Raw genomic sequence first — 18,960 nt, forward strand, 5'->3', positions numbered from 1 at the left:
CAACATCGCGTAAGAATATCGTCATCCATAAAAATACTGTCGAAGCTCAAAGTCACATGTGCGCGAGAATTTCTATATTTCTTCGTGGGGATATTTGTATTTTTCATTGTTAAGGCATATGAGTTCGAAGCAAATTAATTCATCAAACAATTCCAGCAAACTGCACAAAATTTGTCGATGATATATATCTTGTTACAGTCATCATTTCCAAGGGAAGCCTATCTTGTGCATGTCGGCGAACTGTTATTTTTGTTTACTAGTTAAACTATGAGAAAATAATTTCTGAGTTCATGTGCTAAAGCTTCTGGCTGCAGCTCCCTCAATAGCGTAGTGCTTAAAAAAATTAAGATTCTTGCACTAAAGTGTCGGTCAATAGCCACGACGCGCAAGTCCGCTTCGAAAACGCAAGCGTCCCACCCCGAGGTCACCCGGGTGAGCGCCTTGTGCTAATGGTTATGTCTGCTGTGTGCTCCATCGTTTGACTTATTAATGTAAAAGTTGTGAATATAGTTTGGTAATTTCGAAGATGCCGAGGATAAAAGCGTCTCCAAAAAAATGTGTGAAGACTCAAAATTCGAATCAATCTTCAAATACATGGGTGTTTCTCCTTAAAGGTATGTAAAAATGATGGAAAACAAGAAAGCGTCTTTAGACGGGAGCTGTCAGTTTTCCGCTGACATTGGATCATGCAATATTTATGGCCGTTAATCATATTGGAAATTTATGAATTTTGTTTACAGATGGTAAAATTTCTAGTAGACCCGAATAGAGACAGGTTAATCTCCTATAAATTCAGTGGCGCAATGGAAAATAACCATAAAATAAAGAAAATGGCCTAATATTACGCGGGCTAAAGATAGTCTTTTGTAGTCAGGTCATTGGCGTGTATAGGTATTGGTTTGGGGGTCTTACGGAATGTGGAGAATTAGCATTTTAAGAATAAAGCATGGACTTATTTTTTTATATACAGTAATCTGTATAACCTGTGCATTTCCTGTAAAAATGCATGCAATCCGGTGCTAATGGTTCATGAACCTGTTCATTACATTATTTCACATGTTAATTCCAAATGAATGGTTTATGAAGCTGGCAACTTGAGCATTATTTCTCATTTTTCTTATCAGATATTTTTACTATCCCATTTGTATGCCTCGGAATCGTATTGGTCATCATAATGATCTTGATACAGTTATACTAAAGCTCCGACAAATGAGGAATAAATCAGTTTACTGATGAAACTGAACGAAGTAATTCAGATCTGAGTTTCCCTTAGTAGTAAGTTAATATCGTGAGCAATAATTTATTCCATAAATATCCTGAAAATGCCATCTACGTTGTGCTGTTATTTCAAAACTTACGAATAATATAATTATATATATTCTTACGAATTTCATATTGGCTCGTGTTTTTTCAGTTAATTTTTCTTGCGAACTTCTAGTTCATTAGTATTTTTGCTTGTCCTTGTGTTTATTTTTTTAACCTGTGCTTTAACTATAAAATCAATTCTTTTCAGGAGAAGCTCTGGACAACCCTGATGGTGCTGGGCAAGGTGGTGCAACAACAGATGTGGTTCAACTCAGGCACCCTCAAACGGGTGCTGGTGCATCCTTCCTCTTTAGTCCGGGTGATGGAATTGTCCAGGAAGTTCTTACGTTCTCAGAGAACAAGAGGTATATATTTGAAATTTGTCTTCCTTCTCCTTGAAATCCTGTATCTCTTTATTGGACCGGACCCAATTCCATCTGATTCTTATTTTCTTCTGATTGAACTTCAAAGTCAGTTGTGATGACCTCCGAGAATTTTAAAAAAAACCTCTCTCATTCCAATTACTAGTAGCTTATCTAAGAAGTTGTCCTTCTTCACCTTCACATATATAATCAACATCTTTTTGTTTTCCAAACCCATTTTGGTTGGCCACCTGCCTCACAAACTCGAATCTCATTTATCAGTCTTTCAGAATTTCTTTCTTGTCATTGACTTTCACCATATATTTTCCCTTCCTACTGAAGAATCTTTCTTTTATTTCTGTGGCTCTCTTACCTCTCTCTCCTTAATGTACTTTTGTAGTGATATTCCTTTCTAGAATTTGGAGTGGTACTCTTTGTCTCAATGACTTTAATCCTCTTTTTTCCTTTAAGTATAATAGTTTTCCGAAGTGATCCAGATTTTCATCTCTTAATATCCCAGCAATCTTTATTCCACTGTCTCCCTCAAATCTTCAACTCTTTTCCCTGTAATCATCCTTCCTTGATGTCTTTTCTACACCCTTTATTTTCAAATGTTCTGCAGCTGCTTTTCCTGTCATCTCCCTTCTTAAAGTAATTTTGTTTCATCCTGTTAACTCTGACTTTCCATTTTCTGTTAATAATTGAAATCTCATTGTCTTAATCAGTATAATTGATCTTTTTGTAAATCAAACCAGTGTAGTTGTAATTGATGCTGTTTCAGGATTTTCGAATAAATATCTTCTTCTGAAGTACCGAATTCTTAGTGCATAATAACTTGCAGTTGTGTCTCTATTCTGTATTTTACTGTCTTGCTGATCTACTCTGCTACGAGGAGAATAATGCTCATGTTCATTGTGAAAACTGTTGGAATTCATTGGAACAACTTTATCATCTTACTTGGTGATGGCCAGTCGCCACCTTGGCCATGTGTACCCAACGTGATGCTTGGCCTTACCAACACAGTATTTCCATTGCCTCCTACCATTTCATGTCCTTCTGTGCTCACCTTAGCCATACCTTTCTTCACCTGGCTTTTCCATCATAGCTTAGGTCTGCTTGCTATCACTGATCATTAATCCCACATTTTTGTCTCTCTAATAAGAGTTTTAATCATTTCCTTAAGTTAATCAGTGTCTGCGAGTAATACCACATTTTCAGCAGAAGTTTTTAAAACTTATCTTCTTCCCTATTCTCATGCCATATCTGTGAACGCAACTGATGTACTCCAAATTAAAACTGCTTGGATGCATTGTCTTTCCAGTTGGTTAGTGGGTAAATCAACCAGCTTTGGCCGAAAATCTCTCAGTATCAAATCTCAGTGAAGCCAGATGGTTGCTCCGCAGTCAATGCAGACTGTTTTTCTGGTCATTTTAATCTATTCAGAACAATACTGGACGTCCTGTGCACAAGATGTAGCAATTTGAATTGGAAGTGCTTATTTATTCACCACTCAACCTTCCATTATTATTTGGGCAGTTCACAGAGTCTTAAAACATGACTATCTTTTCTTACACATCTCAGGTGTTGTGTATTTTCCTCAACTATTGTATGGCTTTGTGCATGTGTCAATGTTTCAGTTTGTTTAAATCCCTTGTATTAATGTCCTTCTTTTATCCTTAGGTCATGGTTCATCGAGGATAACGTGAAGTCCGAGGGCAAAATGCATCTATCAACTCCTATTGATCCAATATTTCTTGTTTTGCCCTACTTGAGGAAGGTACGTTTGTGATAATTTATTTAATTTGGAATTATTTGACCATCAATATTTGTTTTTGCTGCTGCAAATTATTGAAACTTATGGTAAAATAAAAACCAGTTGGTCACTGTGGTGGTGGCGTTAAAGGGCTTTTCTGTTAATCTTGAAGCCTTTGGTTCAAGTCCTACTAGGACCTATCTCAGTTCAGGGCGTGGGTGGTTCCAGCCTCTTGAGATACTCTAAAACATTGGCTTTAGCAATGATAACAAAGCTTTGCGACTTCCACAATTTATTTTTAACAAATTACGACCAGTTTTGGCTATAAACCTATTATGAAGTGCATAAACAACAATGAAGAAATATAGGGGGACAGGTTTATATATGTTATGGGGGTTTATTAGAGAAGGATTTCATTGTTGTTTATGTACTTGATAATGGCTTGATAGCAGAAAACTGTCATTATTTTTAAAATAAATTGTATAAGTTCACGAAGTGTTATCTTTGCTAATATGGAGCCATTCCTCCATTCTCAAGCTTCTAGTTTTGATGAAGTAGCCATCGGCTTTTGTGGAACTCTGGCATACGTGGGCCCGAAGGATTTTGTGGAAAACAATCAAAAAATATTTATGAAATGTGTGGTTTCTTTAATAGATAGGTAGATGTAATCGTTGGCAAATTTACCCTTGACATAACTCTTTACAACATAAAGTCATTGGGGCCTAAAAAACTTGCATTTTAGTTTTATTGAATCATGAAATTTCAAGAATTTGTAATAAATTTAACGAAACATCTTTTTTTGTTTTTCTGCAATCATTTTACTGTGTAGAATTCCCTTGTAATTTCAGAATGTAAACAAATCATATATTGTCCTATGTTGTGTCATAAATGGAATTTTAGAACCTAAGGTCAGGTACCTACAGAAAATATACATCAGTATGAAAATGGTTCACTCCTGTTCAAAGTAAGATAATACCTAGGTGACAAAAATGTTGTCAGTCCAGAGTTGAAACCGAGGTGACAACGCAAGATGCTTTTCAATTTCTTTAATGATAGGGAAGCCCTAATGGGTATTGTTTTAACTGTCAAGTTTTGTTTGCAATTTTTCATCGTATGATTTTCTTTTTGCAGACCAATATGTGTGTACCACTGGATCAGATGTTGAAGGATGATGAGTTTCCTGAGACAGCTCGTTTGTTCAACTCTCTAGGTTTCAAGCATTTAAATCAAGTGGCTGATCGAAAAGGTGACCTTCCCTTCATTCTTAATGATATTTTATCTAAACTGTATTCATTCTATGGACTTACTATCATAAGTTGGTACTCTGGAATTCAAGCCTACGACCATTCGGATGCTGGCTTTAATAGGGTCCTCGGTTGCAGCCGGCATCCCAAAGCAACCATGCGAATGTAAGGTGGGCAGTGCTTGAAGGGATGTGTATAATTCAAAATAGATTTTTCTTCATTTTTATTGCTTTTCATACCATTCATGAAAATAAGCATTTAAGTAAAGCAAATGTGGGCATGAAGCTCAGGAGCTTGACCTTTACTTATCTGGTTTGTTTGAAATGTAATCAAATGAACAAAGTTTGGTCATTCTTCAAGGTCATTCTCCTTCAAAATTGCAGTGCATTGCATGCTTGCTAATGCCAATTAGCATTATGCTATGTTTAAGTAATGCATTGCAATCTGAGTGACAATGCATGTAATTACTCAGAGTGCAATCATAAAGGAGGGAGCTTGATTAATTATATTAAAGCACAGTAATAGTTTCATATTTAATATGCTGATGGTGAAAAAATTAGAATTGGAGATGGGTCGAATAAAATTTTTCTCCAATTCGAATGTCGAATACAAATGTTTAATTTTTTTCCGAATACCTCACTCAAATATCGAACTCTGTATTAATGAATATGCATTTTTCCAACATTTTCAAATACAAATGAAAATTAATATAAAAAAATGCTGAACACTTTGCAAATCATTCTACTTCGATATGGCTTCCAAATCCTGACGTAACTGTCATCCACGATTACATCAAACTTGCACGCATAGTTAATGTTTGATGCATTGGAGATATTTGTTGACTCTTAGTTCATGGAGAAAAAGGGCATAAATTGAAAGAGCACTCTCCAGCATTGTCCAATACATTCAACTCAAGTTATTTCAACTGTGTGATGACTATGACATAAGTATTTTTATACTCAATTAATCATCGATTTTATTTGCAGGAGACGAAGAGCTTAATGCATATAAATACAATGAAGAGAAGACTCTGGCCTGGTTGCAGCGTAAGACAGAAAGAGTTGCAGAAATATTACGTCAAAAAGGTGTTCATGTTGGTAGTGGTGCTGTATCTTCTACATTCCTGAAGACTGCCAAGCAGCAACAAGCAGATGCAGACTCCAATGGTAAAAATTATATATTTTTGAATGAATTATAGACTTCGATTTACAAACCTCTATGATTTAACACCAGTTTTCAAACTACTCTCCTGGTCCTAACCATGCATGTATAGGGAAATAGGTGAGGTAACCCCCAATTTGCAAAGCCTCTGATTTTATTGAATTATAAAGTATCTAGCTGTTTTCTTGGAATTAATCCAACTTTGTTTTATGGTCCAATTGCCTATGGCAATGGAGGGTGCTACCCAGTCGGACAATTGTAAAGAGTGCTCCTACATTTTATTCCAAAGTGTGTGTACAGGCGGTCCCCGACTTTCGTACCCAATGCGTTCCCGAAAACTTGTACAAAAGTCGAATGTACGAAAGTCGAACCATTGACTTCTATACTAATTAGGGGTTACATTCCAAAAGAGCGGAATATACGTACTTAAACCTTTTTTGTTCCACGGAATTCATTTCAATTGACTTAATTTTAATAATATGTTAATAAAACTCCTCAAATCATCTAATTTCTTTCGAAAATACGCAGAAAATGCAAATAAAAGTTTAAAAAACAAGAACTCTGTTGGCTATCGAGTGAAACTTCCTCTTGGCATTTAAGTTGACATTCCACTTATTACGTCCACTATAAATAAAAAGATATATCAAGAAGCATAACAAAATGTAGTTGTTGAACCCGCACTCTTGATACCTTTTAATTTTTACACCAAAATTCGACATTTGGCAGGTGACATTCGTGATCGCGTATATTCTGTATGTTATTCAAAAAAGACAAAAGACCAACGGAATTCGGGTGATATTTCGTGCAATATCGTTGCTGAAGGTGTACATGAATTAAACAGCTCTCAAACGAAAAAACACAATTAGAAAGAAGATCTTACTAGTTTTATTGAAAGCTATTTGATGATGTCTAAGTCAACTTCTTTTGAAAAATATCTTCAATGAAGGCCTTCTTCTTCTCTTGATAAAGGAGCCTATAGCAGGCAGTCTCTCTCCCAAATAAATCGCCTATAATTAGAGTCAACTACCAACAATTCCCTTCATTATATACGTTCGTATTGTTCACATATACTGCCGATACTGCCATTTGAAACAATTGAATGTTGGGATGCGCAATAAACATCGCGGGAATTTAAAAAAAATTACAGAGCAACGTCCGAAAGTCCGAATTTAGCGTACGAAAGTCAAGTAAAAGGTATCAATTTTGAACGTACGAAAGTCGAGTGTACGAAAGTCGAGGACCGCCTGTACTTGTATTTGGCTTCCCTCCCTTCTTCTCTCAAGCAACATAAAAGAGGTTAGGTTTCCAACCTTTAAACTTTGTATTTCTTTTTTTCTAAGAGGAAAATTTATTCTGGAAACACTGTATGCCATTGCTACATGATGAGTGAAACTGAAATGTGGTAATTTAAATCAAAGAAAAGCAGTGCACAAACAAGTCTCAGCTGTTTAAAAAGCTCATATTCCATTTGTTTATTTAGAATTTTTGGAGAATAATCAGAAATTAGGTAATAACTGCATATTTTAAAAACCTCATCCTCCAGTCCGCTCTAGTGTATGTAATAAATGGAAGTGCCTGTCATGGAATTTTATTGGTTTTGGCTAGTCGGCAATGAATTTTTCAAGAAGTAATACCACTTCTATTCTCATATTTTCATAGTATGTAGCAATGCACTGTAGCATTAACATGTATTTTTCTGGAGTATTGAAATTGTAGGAATACATTGAAAATAGTGAAAGAGTGTTTTGAGATATTTAAGATTGAAGTTTGAAGTTATTTAACTCTGGTTTGAAAATTACTGGCCATGATGCATAAAAGTTGAATAGACTCCGTATTCTCCCTTCAAAAATGTAAGTTTTAATGCTGATGATCATTTTGTTTGGTTACTATTTCTTTCCATTTGATTCACATGTCATTAAAAGTCATTAGGAATGGAAATGATTGTAAATGGTGACCGATGGGCATGTGTTATGGACAGCATAAGCAGGATTTTGAAATGGGGGGAGGGGGCTTACCAGAGATTTCAGGGACCTTCTGGGCAGAATGGATAACACCCCAGGGCAAAGGGGGGTCTGGGAAAATTTGGGATTTTTGATGTTGAAAACATGATTTTTAGGACTGAAAAACAGTATATATATTATCGTTTTATTTATTGAGGCCATTTTACTTGTTATTAGTTTCTCTTTTAAAGGATAAGGGAGGGGGGATTAATCCATAATACCCCACCATGGCTACATCACTGGTCCTGGAGCCCATAATTACATGTCCTATTCCATAGATATTGTTACGACTTAACACCTTGTAAAGCAATGTTACATTGTCATCGATTTGTAATTTTTCAGAGGCCTATCTGAAGTACGCCCACGGCATAGTGTCAGAGTACCTTTCTGATGATCTCAGTGCTAAGTTGCTCAAGTATATGGGCATCTCGGGCCCAGCAGTTCAGGTGCCATCCCCTCCCGTTTCCTCATCGCCGGGGGTCGAGGGTGGGCTGGGTGGGGGGCAGGGGGGTGGGAAGAGGAAGGCAGCACCCCCGTCCCATCAACAGCACCTCAGTTCCCTCCTGCCCCCTCACCAGCTCCTGCCAACCCATCAAGAGAAGAAACCACGGCAAGAGGAAACGGACTCATCTCTCGATGACCACTTCAAGAATGGCGTCCTGGATCTCACTAAGCCAGAAAAGGTGGGCCATCGGATTTGAATCCAATCCCCCAAATAGAGGAGTCAACCTGTTTTTTCAGCATCCGGAAATGATGGATGTCTTTTGGCTTGTTGCTTGTTGACCCTAGGAGTTATGGTTTGATATTCCTTTACTTCTCAATCGCAGGAAAACATCTCATTGCTCAAACATCCTTTCATTGAATCAATTTTGTCCGTCCCATCTTAGTTTCTAATTGGAAGTCACTTCCGCTGTCTTGTAAGTTTAAGAATTTTAATGTTTTTATTTTATTTTTGGATTTTGATATTTTTTTATCCTGTAGAGAATTTTTTGGTACCTAATGTGGAGTAGGTTAATGGGGAATGTTGTGTGTTCAAGCGGAATACTTTCCTATTTGATGTTTAATGTAGTTATTTTTATTCTTATTTTACTTGGCTGTGATAATGGATTTCTCTGGTTCAAATAATGATATAAACCATACTTGTAGTATGTGTTGTGTGCCCATCCTGTACTTTGATACTATAGGATGTGAGAAATTATTTTGTATTCTCATTCACTTGGATGACAAAAGCACTATATGATAGAAGTATTGTTGTGATATCTCAACATGTATAACTAATCATCGAGCCTACATGTTGCGGCTGTCATTGTAATTTATGAAGCTGTGGAACATGAGTGTCTGTGACATTGGTGGCGTTAGTGCTATTTGCTGCACCTGAGAGTGTGGCAAAGGTTCCTTATTACCTCGTGGTAGTGATGCAAGGAGCAAGGTGACGGCTGGGCTTTGACTGCTATGCTTGTGGCTGGTTTTTCTTGGACATTGAGACCTCCGCTGGTATTAAGCTGTCAATTTCTCTTTTAAGTGAATTGGGATTGTTGAATGGCACTGGCAAATTTCCTGTGTACTTCTAAACTATCTATGTGAAGAACTGTGTCTTGTAAAGGATTGTATTATCACAAAGTGAGTGAAAGATATTAGATTCAGGAAATGAGGAAAACATCCTTTTAGGAGGCATTAGTGTGATAGGTGTTAATATGTTAGTAAAAGAGCATTTTCATTGCATTTTCTCGATGATGAGGCATATTCCATGATCTTTATGCTCCTACATGGAATTTATGATAGCATTAATATCTCGTTCTTATCTCCTTGCTATATCTGCTCTGTAATGCCGTCAGGTGATATGTCTCATCTTGCCCATGTGCTGTGCTTACATCTTGTTAGTGTGATTTAGTTTCTCAGAGCTAGAAATGAATAATAATCAATGTGGAATCATCTGCATGGAAATGTAATTGAGTTCTAATGGTGGACATTTCATTTCAGTTAATAACACGAACAAGTGAACCACATTTTGCTGTCCATTAGTATTATTTTGCCAGTTATTTCAAATGATATACATAATTATAAATTGGTATTCAAGGGAGAAATGTTAATCATTGGCAACATCAATTGAAGACCACAAAGTTTTTGTAAGCCTTGTAATGAGACTGATTAAGCTGTGTCATTCAATGACTTCAACCATTCAATTATGTAGTTTTAAACAAAAAGTGTGTTTGGAGGCTCAAGTTTACCTTTTTTATTGTTCCTGTGTCCTACTGAAATGCATACTAAAGGAATTGGTTCAATCATTTTACTCAATTTTTCTATGCATTGCATATTTAAGAATATCATTCGGCTACCTCATTGTTGTTTTCCTCAGGTATACCTCCTGATAACTCTTCAATTACAAATTTCATTTATTTGCGCTATGTATAAATAGTGTTGGGTTCTATTTATATAAGAAAATTCATAGTTTTTCAGTCATTAGCATCGGTTTCCTTCACACAGGCAGTCTTTCACAATGGAACTCAGCTTTTGCGCATTTCTTATTTTCATGCATTCCTGGTTCTTTCTTCCATGCATTTCCTTTTACTCAACTTCTGTAAATGAAATTCAGACTTACGCAAATTTTATGGCAATCTATAGGTATTTTTAAATCTGTAACTGAAATATTTGCATTTTTTGTCGTAATATGATCATTTTGATTTATATATTTTTTGTGTTTTCACCAGCAAACATACGCCAAAGTTTTACCTATATTTGACAAGCATTTACATAGCCAATGAGGCCACATAATTTCTTGTGATAGTTATAAGATTGTTGAATGAGGTTGGACTCTATGGATTTGGACCGTATCTTTGGACTGTAACCTCTAAATTAACGTGTAACTTAACTGCTGGACAATCGTAAACGTTTCAAGAAGGCCAAATATATACACATAGGGAAGTTGAGGACTGCCTGTATGTTTAGCATCTTAATTGACAATGTGGTGGAAAAAAAGAATGTTAAGGGCAGTGAATTTTTAATGGATTTAGATTTCACGTGAGCAGTGACATTTTTTATTGCTCTTAGCCTAGCATTTTTTAATCTGTGTTAGGAAAAGCACTTGGATTAACATATTCCAAGGATATTCTTGTGTTCAGTTGATCAATGCATTACAATAATATTGAATCATCCAATACTTGGATACATTGTCTAAGTAAATCAGTGGAATATTGTGGAAAATGGTTAGCATATTTTGTCTGGGAACTGATAACTGATGAAAAAAATTAGCTAGCCTGCAAAAAAATTGAGAATTTAGAAATTCTGCCAGATTATTAATTTTTTAAATCTTGCAGTGCTCGTATTTCCTGAGATTAATGCCATAAACTGGTTGTGAGAATTAAATGACCATTACAATCTTCTGATGAATATTTTTGTGTTGCGCAAAGCAATTTGCTCTACAATCTATGTAGTGTTCAGTTAATCATTCACACTTATAAACTTAGTCAAATGAGCTAATTTTTTTAAACCATTAAGATTTACTTCACTATCACCCATTGATCTGAGATAATGCAGTAGACTCTCATTATTACTAAGTTTACAAGATCGAAAAACCGGGTATCTGTAATAACGAAGTTCATATGAACGTTTCTGTAAGGAATAATCGCAAAAAAAACACTCAAAATTTCTTGTTTTTTCAATATGCGATACTTAAATTAAATTAAATGCTGCGCAAATATATATAAAGAACATTCATTTGGTTTTGTCAGTATGAGAATGCGACATGACATAGTCGGGGGTTGATATACTCCCAAGTACATGAAGTCCTTGGTATACGAACGAGATGCGTTCCAACACCTTGTTTGTAAGTTGATAAACCTATGAAAGGCATCGAAGCGAGTGGTTATCAAGGAGAATGCAACACTGCATTGCAACGGTGTGTTAGCTCACGATTGTGACGAGCTTATCTAGCTGCGCGTGTGATACAGCTGGAGCCGAGAAAAATTGCTATCCGCGTGAAGGAAGGTAAAATGCTGAACTGGGCCTGACTTCACAATGGATTAAATGATACTTCGTTCAGATTATACCCAAAGTGCGAGTACCTCTACGCCATTCTGCATCGCATTGGCCTACTCCAAAGGTGCCAAATTTGGAATTTTAGGTATGCTTGAATTTTTTGCATGTTAGTATCCATGAAAGTTCGTAAATTGAATGTTCATAAGAAGAGGACTTAATTTATGTCCAATTTACAAGCGGTACTGGGTGGGTCACCATGATTCCACAGGAATGAAGCTTATTATATGATGTGGCATGGATACTGAAGTATCTCCTACTGCCGTGGCGTAATTATGGAGGGGATGCATCCCCCCCTAAAGCCTCAGAGAAATAAATTTTTTTTGTTTTAAATCTCGTCTGGATTTGATACATAATAACTGCCTCCGGTTAAAGTGAAATTATAAATTCCAAAATGATGTAAAATGCATTTTCAGGCATGTTATTTTTCAAAATTTTTCCTGAACACTCCATTTCCTGGGGGGTTGCCCCCACTAATCCCCTTCATCCCTCCTCCAAAGCCCCCTCATGGAAAGCATATCTCTAGTTACGCCATTGTCCTACTGAAGAAAGAACCATAATTGACGCTCTTGTGCGCAGTGTATGAGGGGAACTTAAACATCACGCAATGATTATAACATATCGTCGTGTATATCCTTCTAAATGCCGTTGCTTATTCGTGGAACTTCGTAATGAAGTTCTTTTTGTAACTGCCGGGACCGGGACTGAGATTCGTAATTTTGTAATAACATTTCTTTATCTATAGATTGGATCAATCTTTTAGTCAGGATCAACGATTTGCTTCATAATTACAAGAACTTCTTAATGACGTTGTTCGTATTAATGAGAGTTTACTGTATTGGACTTATCATTTCATGTCCGGGAGGCATTTAAACAGGCTTCTATGTTCTCATAATTGTTTCTTCATTATTTTTTAAAGCAGTCAAATTATTTTTTATATTTATACTTGAATTTTCTGTGATTGAATATTCATTCAAGCAATCACAGTTATTGCTTTGCTAAATGCATCTCTAATTTTCATAGATATTAATCAGGATTGAGAAAAATTATTTAGTTGGGAGGAAACATTCTAAAGAAGAAGAATGTGCTGACCAGTTTCCACTGTGCTGATCTTCATAGTAATGCATGATTAATTTGCCAGTATTATTTTATGATTAATTGTGGAATATGGTTGGAATGAAAATGTAAAATGGGTGGTGTATGGATTTTTATGATGGAGATAAGCAAAACAGTCTCTTTTTGGTTAGTTTAAATTCCATTTGCTCTTTAAATGAAAGAATAAATTTTATCAGGTACTTGTAATTGCTTTCTTGTTGGTTTTAGCTGGAGTCCCTTCTGTGGATGAAACCGAAGCTTTAGAAAGTGTTAATTGATCTAACCACTCTCATGGATAATATTCCGATGGTGTGCTCCAATCGAAGGTTGTTACAAAACAACTCTAGGTTATTTTGATGCATCTAATTACTATTATGTCACCGTGGGTGATGGGTTTGTCTACAAGCCACCTAAGTTTTGACAGTGGAACAACTGTTTTGTGTTATTTTCTTTGCCATGAATTGAAACTTGTGTGCAGGGTAGCAGGTTAATTCAGAAGGTAGAGTGGTTGCCTCCAGACTGAATGATCCTTGGTTAGAATATGAGGTGGACTTTGGATGCCCCTGAACAATAGTCCTCAGAGTGCAAGGCAGCCTAGCGTTAAGGCTCTGACTCTCTTACCCTGAATGTTTGTTGTTAATATGCCTATGGCAAAGTCTGGGGTGAGCTATACCTTACCTGTCCAAAACCAACCTTCGAGTTGAGACTTCTTGTGAGTGGTAGATATTGGTAAATAGGTTTTATGTGCTGCGAAATATCCGCTAATAGTCTTTCACATGGGGCTTAGTTTTGCCCAGTCCAGTGCATATCCAGTAGTTCTCCTTGTATCACTAGCCTCTTAAGGTTTAACTTTTTTACTGCGAATCCTTACATCAGGTATTTATGCATCAGCCTGATTCTATTATTTAACTTAATGCTATAGTGAATCTATTTTTAGTATCATTTGATGAAGTTAAAAATTAAAATTTTATTCTTCTATGAAGTTTTTGCTCTCTGTTAATATTAACTGGTGTCAAATTTCATATCTCACTTACCGTCAGCATTTTTTTGCCCCATAAGATTATTTGCTTATCTCCCTAATGGTGTTATGTTTTTTCATATGGCCAATAGTTATCTGCAGAAATACTTTCAATGAATTGGCAAATAAAGTTGCTCTGAAATGATTGTTGATAATACCAGGATTTTTGTTTTGAGAAAGTATTTAAGTACATATTTGAAATAGTTTGGTTGCTCTTCCCAATGCTGTGAATTGTGAAACCACCTAATTTATTTTGGTGGATATTCTTTGACTCTATTCAGATCAAAATTCTTGTGTCATTTTCTTGAATGGCATGAACACAAAACAATGATATGTAATGGAGTAATATTTGTAGGGCCAGGCTAATGCAAGATTTATTGTGAAGTTAACACAAAATAACGATTAAATGCCTGTCTGTCTGCTTGAGCTAGCAGTATACTGATGTGAAAGGATTTCGCATTGCAATGAAAATGGAATGCAAAGAGAGTGATTAATGGCATGTTGTAGACATTTCTACTGTTCATCAGTCGCCTTGCTCTGAAAGGCATTGTCCCTTCCATCCGATTTCAGGCAACCAAACCAAATCCTCTAACTGCTAAGGAGAAGGCTCGAGCCAAGTCTGCGAGTGGGTCGAAAAACATAGCGACATTCTTCAAGAAGAAATAAAAGGATGGCAAGAGCATTCAGGGAAGGTGAGAAACTGTGTTCCTATTCTGTGGGATGTGCTGGTCAGTAATGAGGTGATGAAGAGCTCGGGGGTCACTCAGCTAACTGGACTTACGAAGGGGGGGATGTACCTCTCCGTCTGCCTCATATGCTTAATGATCTCTACTCAAGTCAACTCAATTTATCCCCTCTCGATGGATAAGTCTCTCCCACAGGTCCTCCTAAAACGGAGATTGTCATTCGGGCTCCTATGTGGATTAAAAAAATTACAATAGAGTAGTGTGTCATGTTCCATATTCCATGTTGACTATTTAAAAAGAGAAAAGAATAAAGAATTAGGGTAGCAAGTGTGTGATGCAGACTGTTACTACATTTGTGTTGTTTATTTGTGTATTGGGGATGGACGAAGCGTAAAATGTGATTTTTTATGAGTGGAGCGCTTGTGTGAAATGAAACTGTGAAGGATGTAGAGGCATTCAGATTGATCATAAATGGATAAGGTAGTGTATCCTATCAATTTTTAATATTTTATTATTAGGGAGTCTTAATTTTATGGTAAAGAAAAACTTAAAAATTTCTATAGATTTGATTTTGACAAGCCTACCAATCTTTTACTTTCATTTTTGGGAGAAAAGTTGCCACCTGGTGAGTTACTCCTTTCCTTTTTGTGTAAACTTGTGTGCTTGCTGTGCTGCTACACTTTTTCAGGAAGCTTGATACTAAACAGTACAGTAAATGCTTTCATTAGGAACCTCTTGGAAATAAAACTAATTTTATTACACTATACATGAAATCTCTTCAAAACCCTTAGTATTGTTAAATATCTCAATGTTAGCGAGAGCAACATTTTGGTGTCATTTTTTTCAATTGGGTGAATCCAAACTTTATTTTGAAATAAATTTGAATTGCCAGATTAATTGAAGATTGGTTGTAATAATTTAATGATAAAAATGATGAATATTCTACTGGAGTTCACAGTTGACTGATGTGAAAGAGAAAGGGTTTCATTTAACAATGAAAGTGGAATGCATGAATGTGCATGGTAAATTTCTATTCTCAAATTTGAATGGCCTGAAATGTCCAATGCTGAAATTGAAGTTGCTTCTATGGTACGAATTGGAAGCTCTTCTGACATCAATGTGATTTGCAGAATTGAGGACAATGACATTATATTTTGAGAAGGTTTTCCAATGCACTGTAGTGGAGATAATGGTCAGAAATTGCCAGTAACCATAAAAATCATTGTTTCAGCTTCGTGTAATAATGAGTTTACGAATGGCTCGTGTGTTGTTCATCAGAATTAATGGTGAAGAGTGTCCAGCCAATTATGAATAACCAGTTGTGTTGCTGGGAAAAGTGTAGGTTATGACATCTCATAATTTTTAAATTGTGTAGTGGGCTGATGCAAGAGTGTTACTGGCAAATGCTTCCTCGAAAGTATTACTTCGACCCTTGAAGTTTCCATTTATGAATGGATATGTTAGGGAGGTGATATCAGGTTACTTGAATAACTATCGTATTTACATCAGAATCAGGTGTATGATTGCCAATTTTTTTAAAACCATTTTTGTCCATCTGTTGCTGTGATGGAATGTTTAAGTTGTGATGGCAGGTCATGAGTTTGTGAGCTCTGCTTTTGAAGGTGTAATCGATCATTTATTTCTGATATCGGTTCCTTCGTTAAAAAGGTACAAGAGATTTGCATTTATGAACTAAGTTCAGCAATTCTGTTTTTTGAAAATTGAATTTATTGAGACGAAGATCTAGGTGCCCTAAAGTTTGTTATCATGTGAATTTGCTGTATTAGGAATGTGATTCTTGAGAGTAATATTGTCTTCAGTATTCATGGATTCCTGTAAAATGATATTGTTGATGGAATTGTAACTTTAGAGAATTTTGTAAAACTGGTTATGTATGTAGTGACATAGAAAAGAACAAAAATAATTCATTATCATAGTATTTTTTTGAGGGCCTATCATCATGTATAGGTGTGAATGTGTGTTCATGTGTGATAATTTTTTCACAGGAAGCTTTAAAAAAAGCAAATGATCTGGAATTTTTTTAAACAATAAAAGAACATCCATACATTCCATGAAGAGTTCTCATTTTGCATGTGGAGAGTTTGTTTCTCATCTTAGGGATTGATCCTGGTTTTCTTATTCATTGTACAATCAAGGGAATCGGATTCCTTTGTATTTCTACCTAGCTATTTGGACAGCTTCTATCTTGCAGGAAAGTCAGGCTGCAATTTTGACAGTATTTTTAGTGCTCTCAGCAGGTTTGAGACTCTACTACACTACAGTAGACTTAGTAGGACGTGCACATATGTACCTTATAGGTTTGTCATCATCACCAGATAGCAATGGTTTGGTGCAGCTCTTTTCTCAATTCTCTTAACAGCTAATCTTTTTACACGCATCATTATCTTTTCATCTTCTGACCCAGCGGCACATGAGAAGTAATCAGAGTGGACCATTGTATCACTCATACTTTCTTAGGTGATGTTTTTATGTCCTACTTTATTCTCTTTACACAATCGCTGAGATAATACACACTCTATTTTACATTTGTTTTTACCTGCTTCATATATTTTATCCAAGGCCTTCCTTAACTGTTCTCGCCACCCACTTGTTCTTGATGACTGTCTGCAGGCATCGTACCTCAAGGTACATCCAATACGGTTTGCCACATTTTTAAGGTTTTTCATTAGAATTTGATAACTTGGTGGCTTAAAGGTTAGTCACGAGACCTTATAGGTTAATTGGTAGAAGTTGGATGAAAGTTCATTCAAGGAGTGGAATGCTGGGGAATGGCTATTTGATATCCAACCTTATTTATTACACCCTGAATAGAAAAGTAGCACATCAAGTGAATGTGGAAGGGGAACTATCACCTCATTAAGTCTGTCAGCTGTTTCGTAACGAGCAGGATATTATTATTGAGTTGCTGTATCCTATTTGATTGAATTCAACCATCGGTTCAGCTCTTGTCTGCAGTTAATTTTCCCTGATTTAGTCTTCATTTCTATCTTATTTTATTTCCATTGCCATGTTCAGTGGGCCCAAAGAGGATGCATCATTCCCATTTGACTACACTATTTTGTAGGGCTGTGCGAGTACTGAAAAATTCGAGTCGAGACAAGTAGTTGGTACTCGACTTGAGCTTTTCAAGTAGCATTTCAAATTTCGAGTCGATTAGTTTTGGTTACAGAGCTGTCGAGGTCAGTAAGTTCAGAAATCTGTTGACAGTAAGTGCCATCATGAAACTCCTGTAATAATATCGGTTTTAAAATTGATAATCTGTGGTAATGCTTTGGCCTTGGAGTTTCAGCTTGCTATATTGTATACTTAACAGTCAACCTCTATAGTAGTTGATGACATGGGTGCCAAATACCTTTTCATCTTCTGACCCAGCTGCACATGAGAAGTAATCGGAGTGGACCATTGTATCGCTCATACTTTCTTAGGCGATGTATATGTCCTACTTTATTTTCTTTACACAATCGCTGAGATAATACACAAAAATTGTTAAGATTTCTATGAAAAAATGTGTAACTTTTAGGTTTTAGCGGACAATGCAATTTTTTCCGGTGTTTGATTTCACAAGTGGTGCCCTCTTTTAGCCTTTTTGATTTCTAGGTATGTCCGATATTAATTTTTGTTTATTCCTATGCTGAGTTTGTTTTCCCTCTTGAACTTACAAAACAAGAGTCTCTAATGTTGATTAAACAAAGTGAGAAATTAAGAACTTTATTTCGTCTACAAAACCAAAGTTATATTCTGTATTTTGCTTGCTTCATCCCTTTAATTTGAAGAAGATTGAAAGATCCATAAAAATTGTTGATATAATAAAAATAAAAATTCCCAAGGTTTTCAAATCTTGCAATTTTTGCTAGAAAGTACTTGTCCAGCCACACAAGTGTGTAGTGAAAGGCAATTTTCTGCAGGCAGTATTACTGTAAAATGGAAACATGAAAATCTGCAACCTGAACATGTAGAACAAATGGTTTTTCTGCATGAGAATTTGAAGGGATCAAATATTATTTGATTCATTTACGAATTTAGTCTGTATTACAATTTTGCAAATGCCTTTACTCAGGGCTCTTCCAAGCAGCTTGGATATGTATATTAATTAAATTTTCGACATATTACTACAGGTTAATTCATTTCAATTGTACTTATGGAACTGTTTAAGACACTTAAACCCTTTTACTTTCACCGGGTAGATATATCGGCCCTCACTGGTTGAGCAAAAACTGCCGGGGGCCGATTTATCGGTGCGAATTTAATTAAACTTTTTTTTCGTGATTGTGGCCTTTTCAACG

The 18,960-nt window shown here is 36.0% G+C and overlaps 1 protein-coding gene across 1 annotated transcript; it reads left to right on the forward strand.

Moving 5' to 3' along the window:
• Positions 1–13: 13 nt before the first annotated feature.
• Positions 14–16,726, forward strand: LOC124160968 (ribonuclease H2 subunit B). Its single transcript, XM_046537103.1, has 7 exons — positions 14–614; positions 1,514–1,670; positions 3,348–3,444; positions 4,552–4,666; positions 5,651–5,830; positions 8,168–8,508; positions 14,541–16,726. The coding sequence occupies exons 1-7, from the start codon at positions 527–529 to the stop codon at positions 14,634–14,636; spliced, it is 1,074 nt and encodes a 357-aa protein (XP_046393059.1). The 5' UTR covers positions 14–526; the 3' UTR covers positions 14,637–16,726.
• Positions 16,727–18,960: the final 2,234 nt, after the last annotated feature.

This window comes from Ischnura elegans, chromosome 6, assembly GCF_921293095.1.
Source record: "Ischnura elegans chromosome 6, ioIscEleg1.1, whole genome shotgun sequence".
NCBI classification, from domain to species: Eukaryota; Metazoa; Arthropoda; class Insecta; order Odonata; family Coenagrionidae; genus Ischnura; species Ischnura elegans.

Excerpts from the sequence above, each read along its gene's own strand:
- LOC124160968 (XM_046537103.1), top strand. The coding sequence starts at position 527 with ATGCCGAGGATAAAAGCGTCTCCAAAAAAATGTGTGAAGACTCAAAAT. Across the intron at positions 1,671-3,347 it reads ACGTTCTCAGAGAACAAGAG|GTCATGGTTCATCGAGGATA; the intron begins GTATATATTTGA and ends TTTTATCCTTAG. Across the intron at positions 3,445-4,551 it reads TTTTGCCCTACTTGAGGAAG|ACCAATATGTGTGTACCACT; the intron begins GTACGTTTGTGA and ends TTCTTTTTGCAG.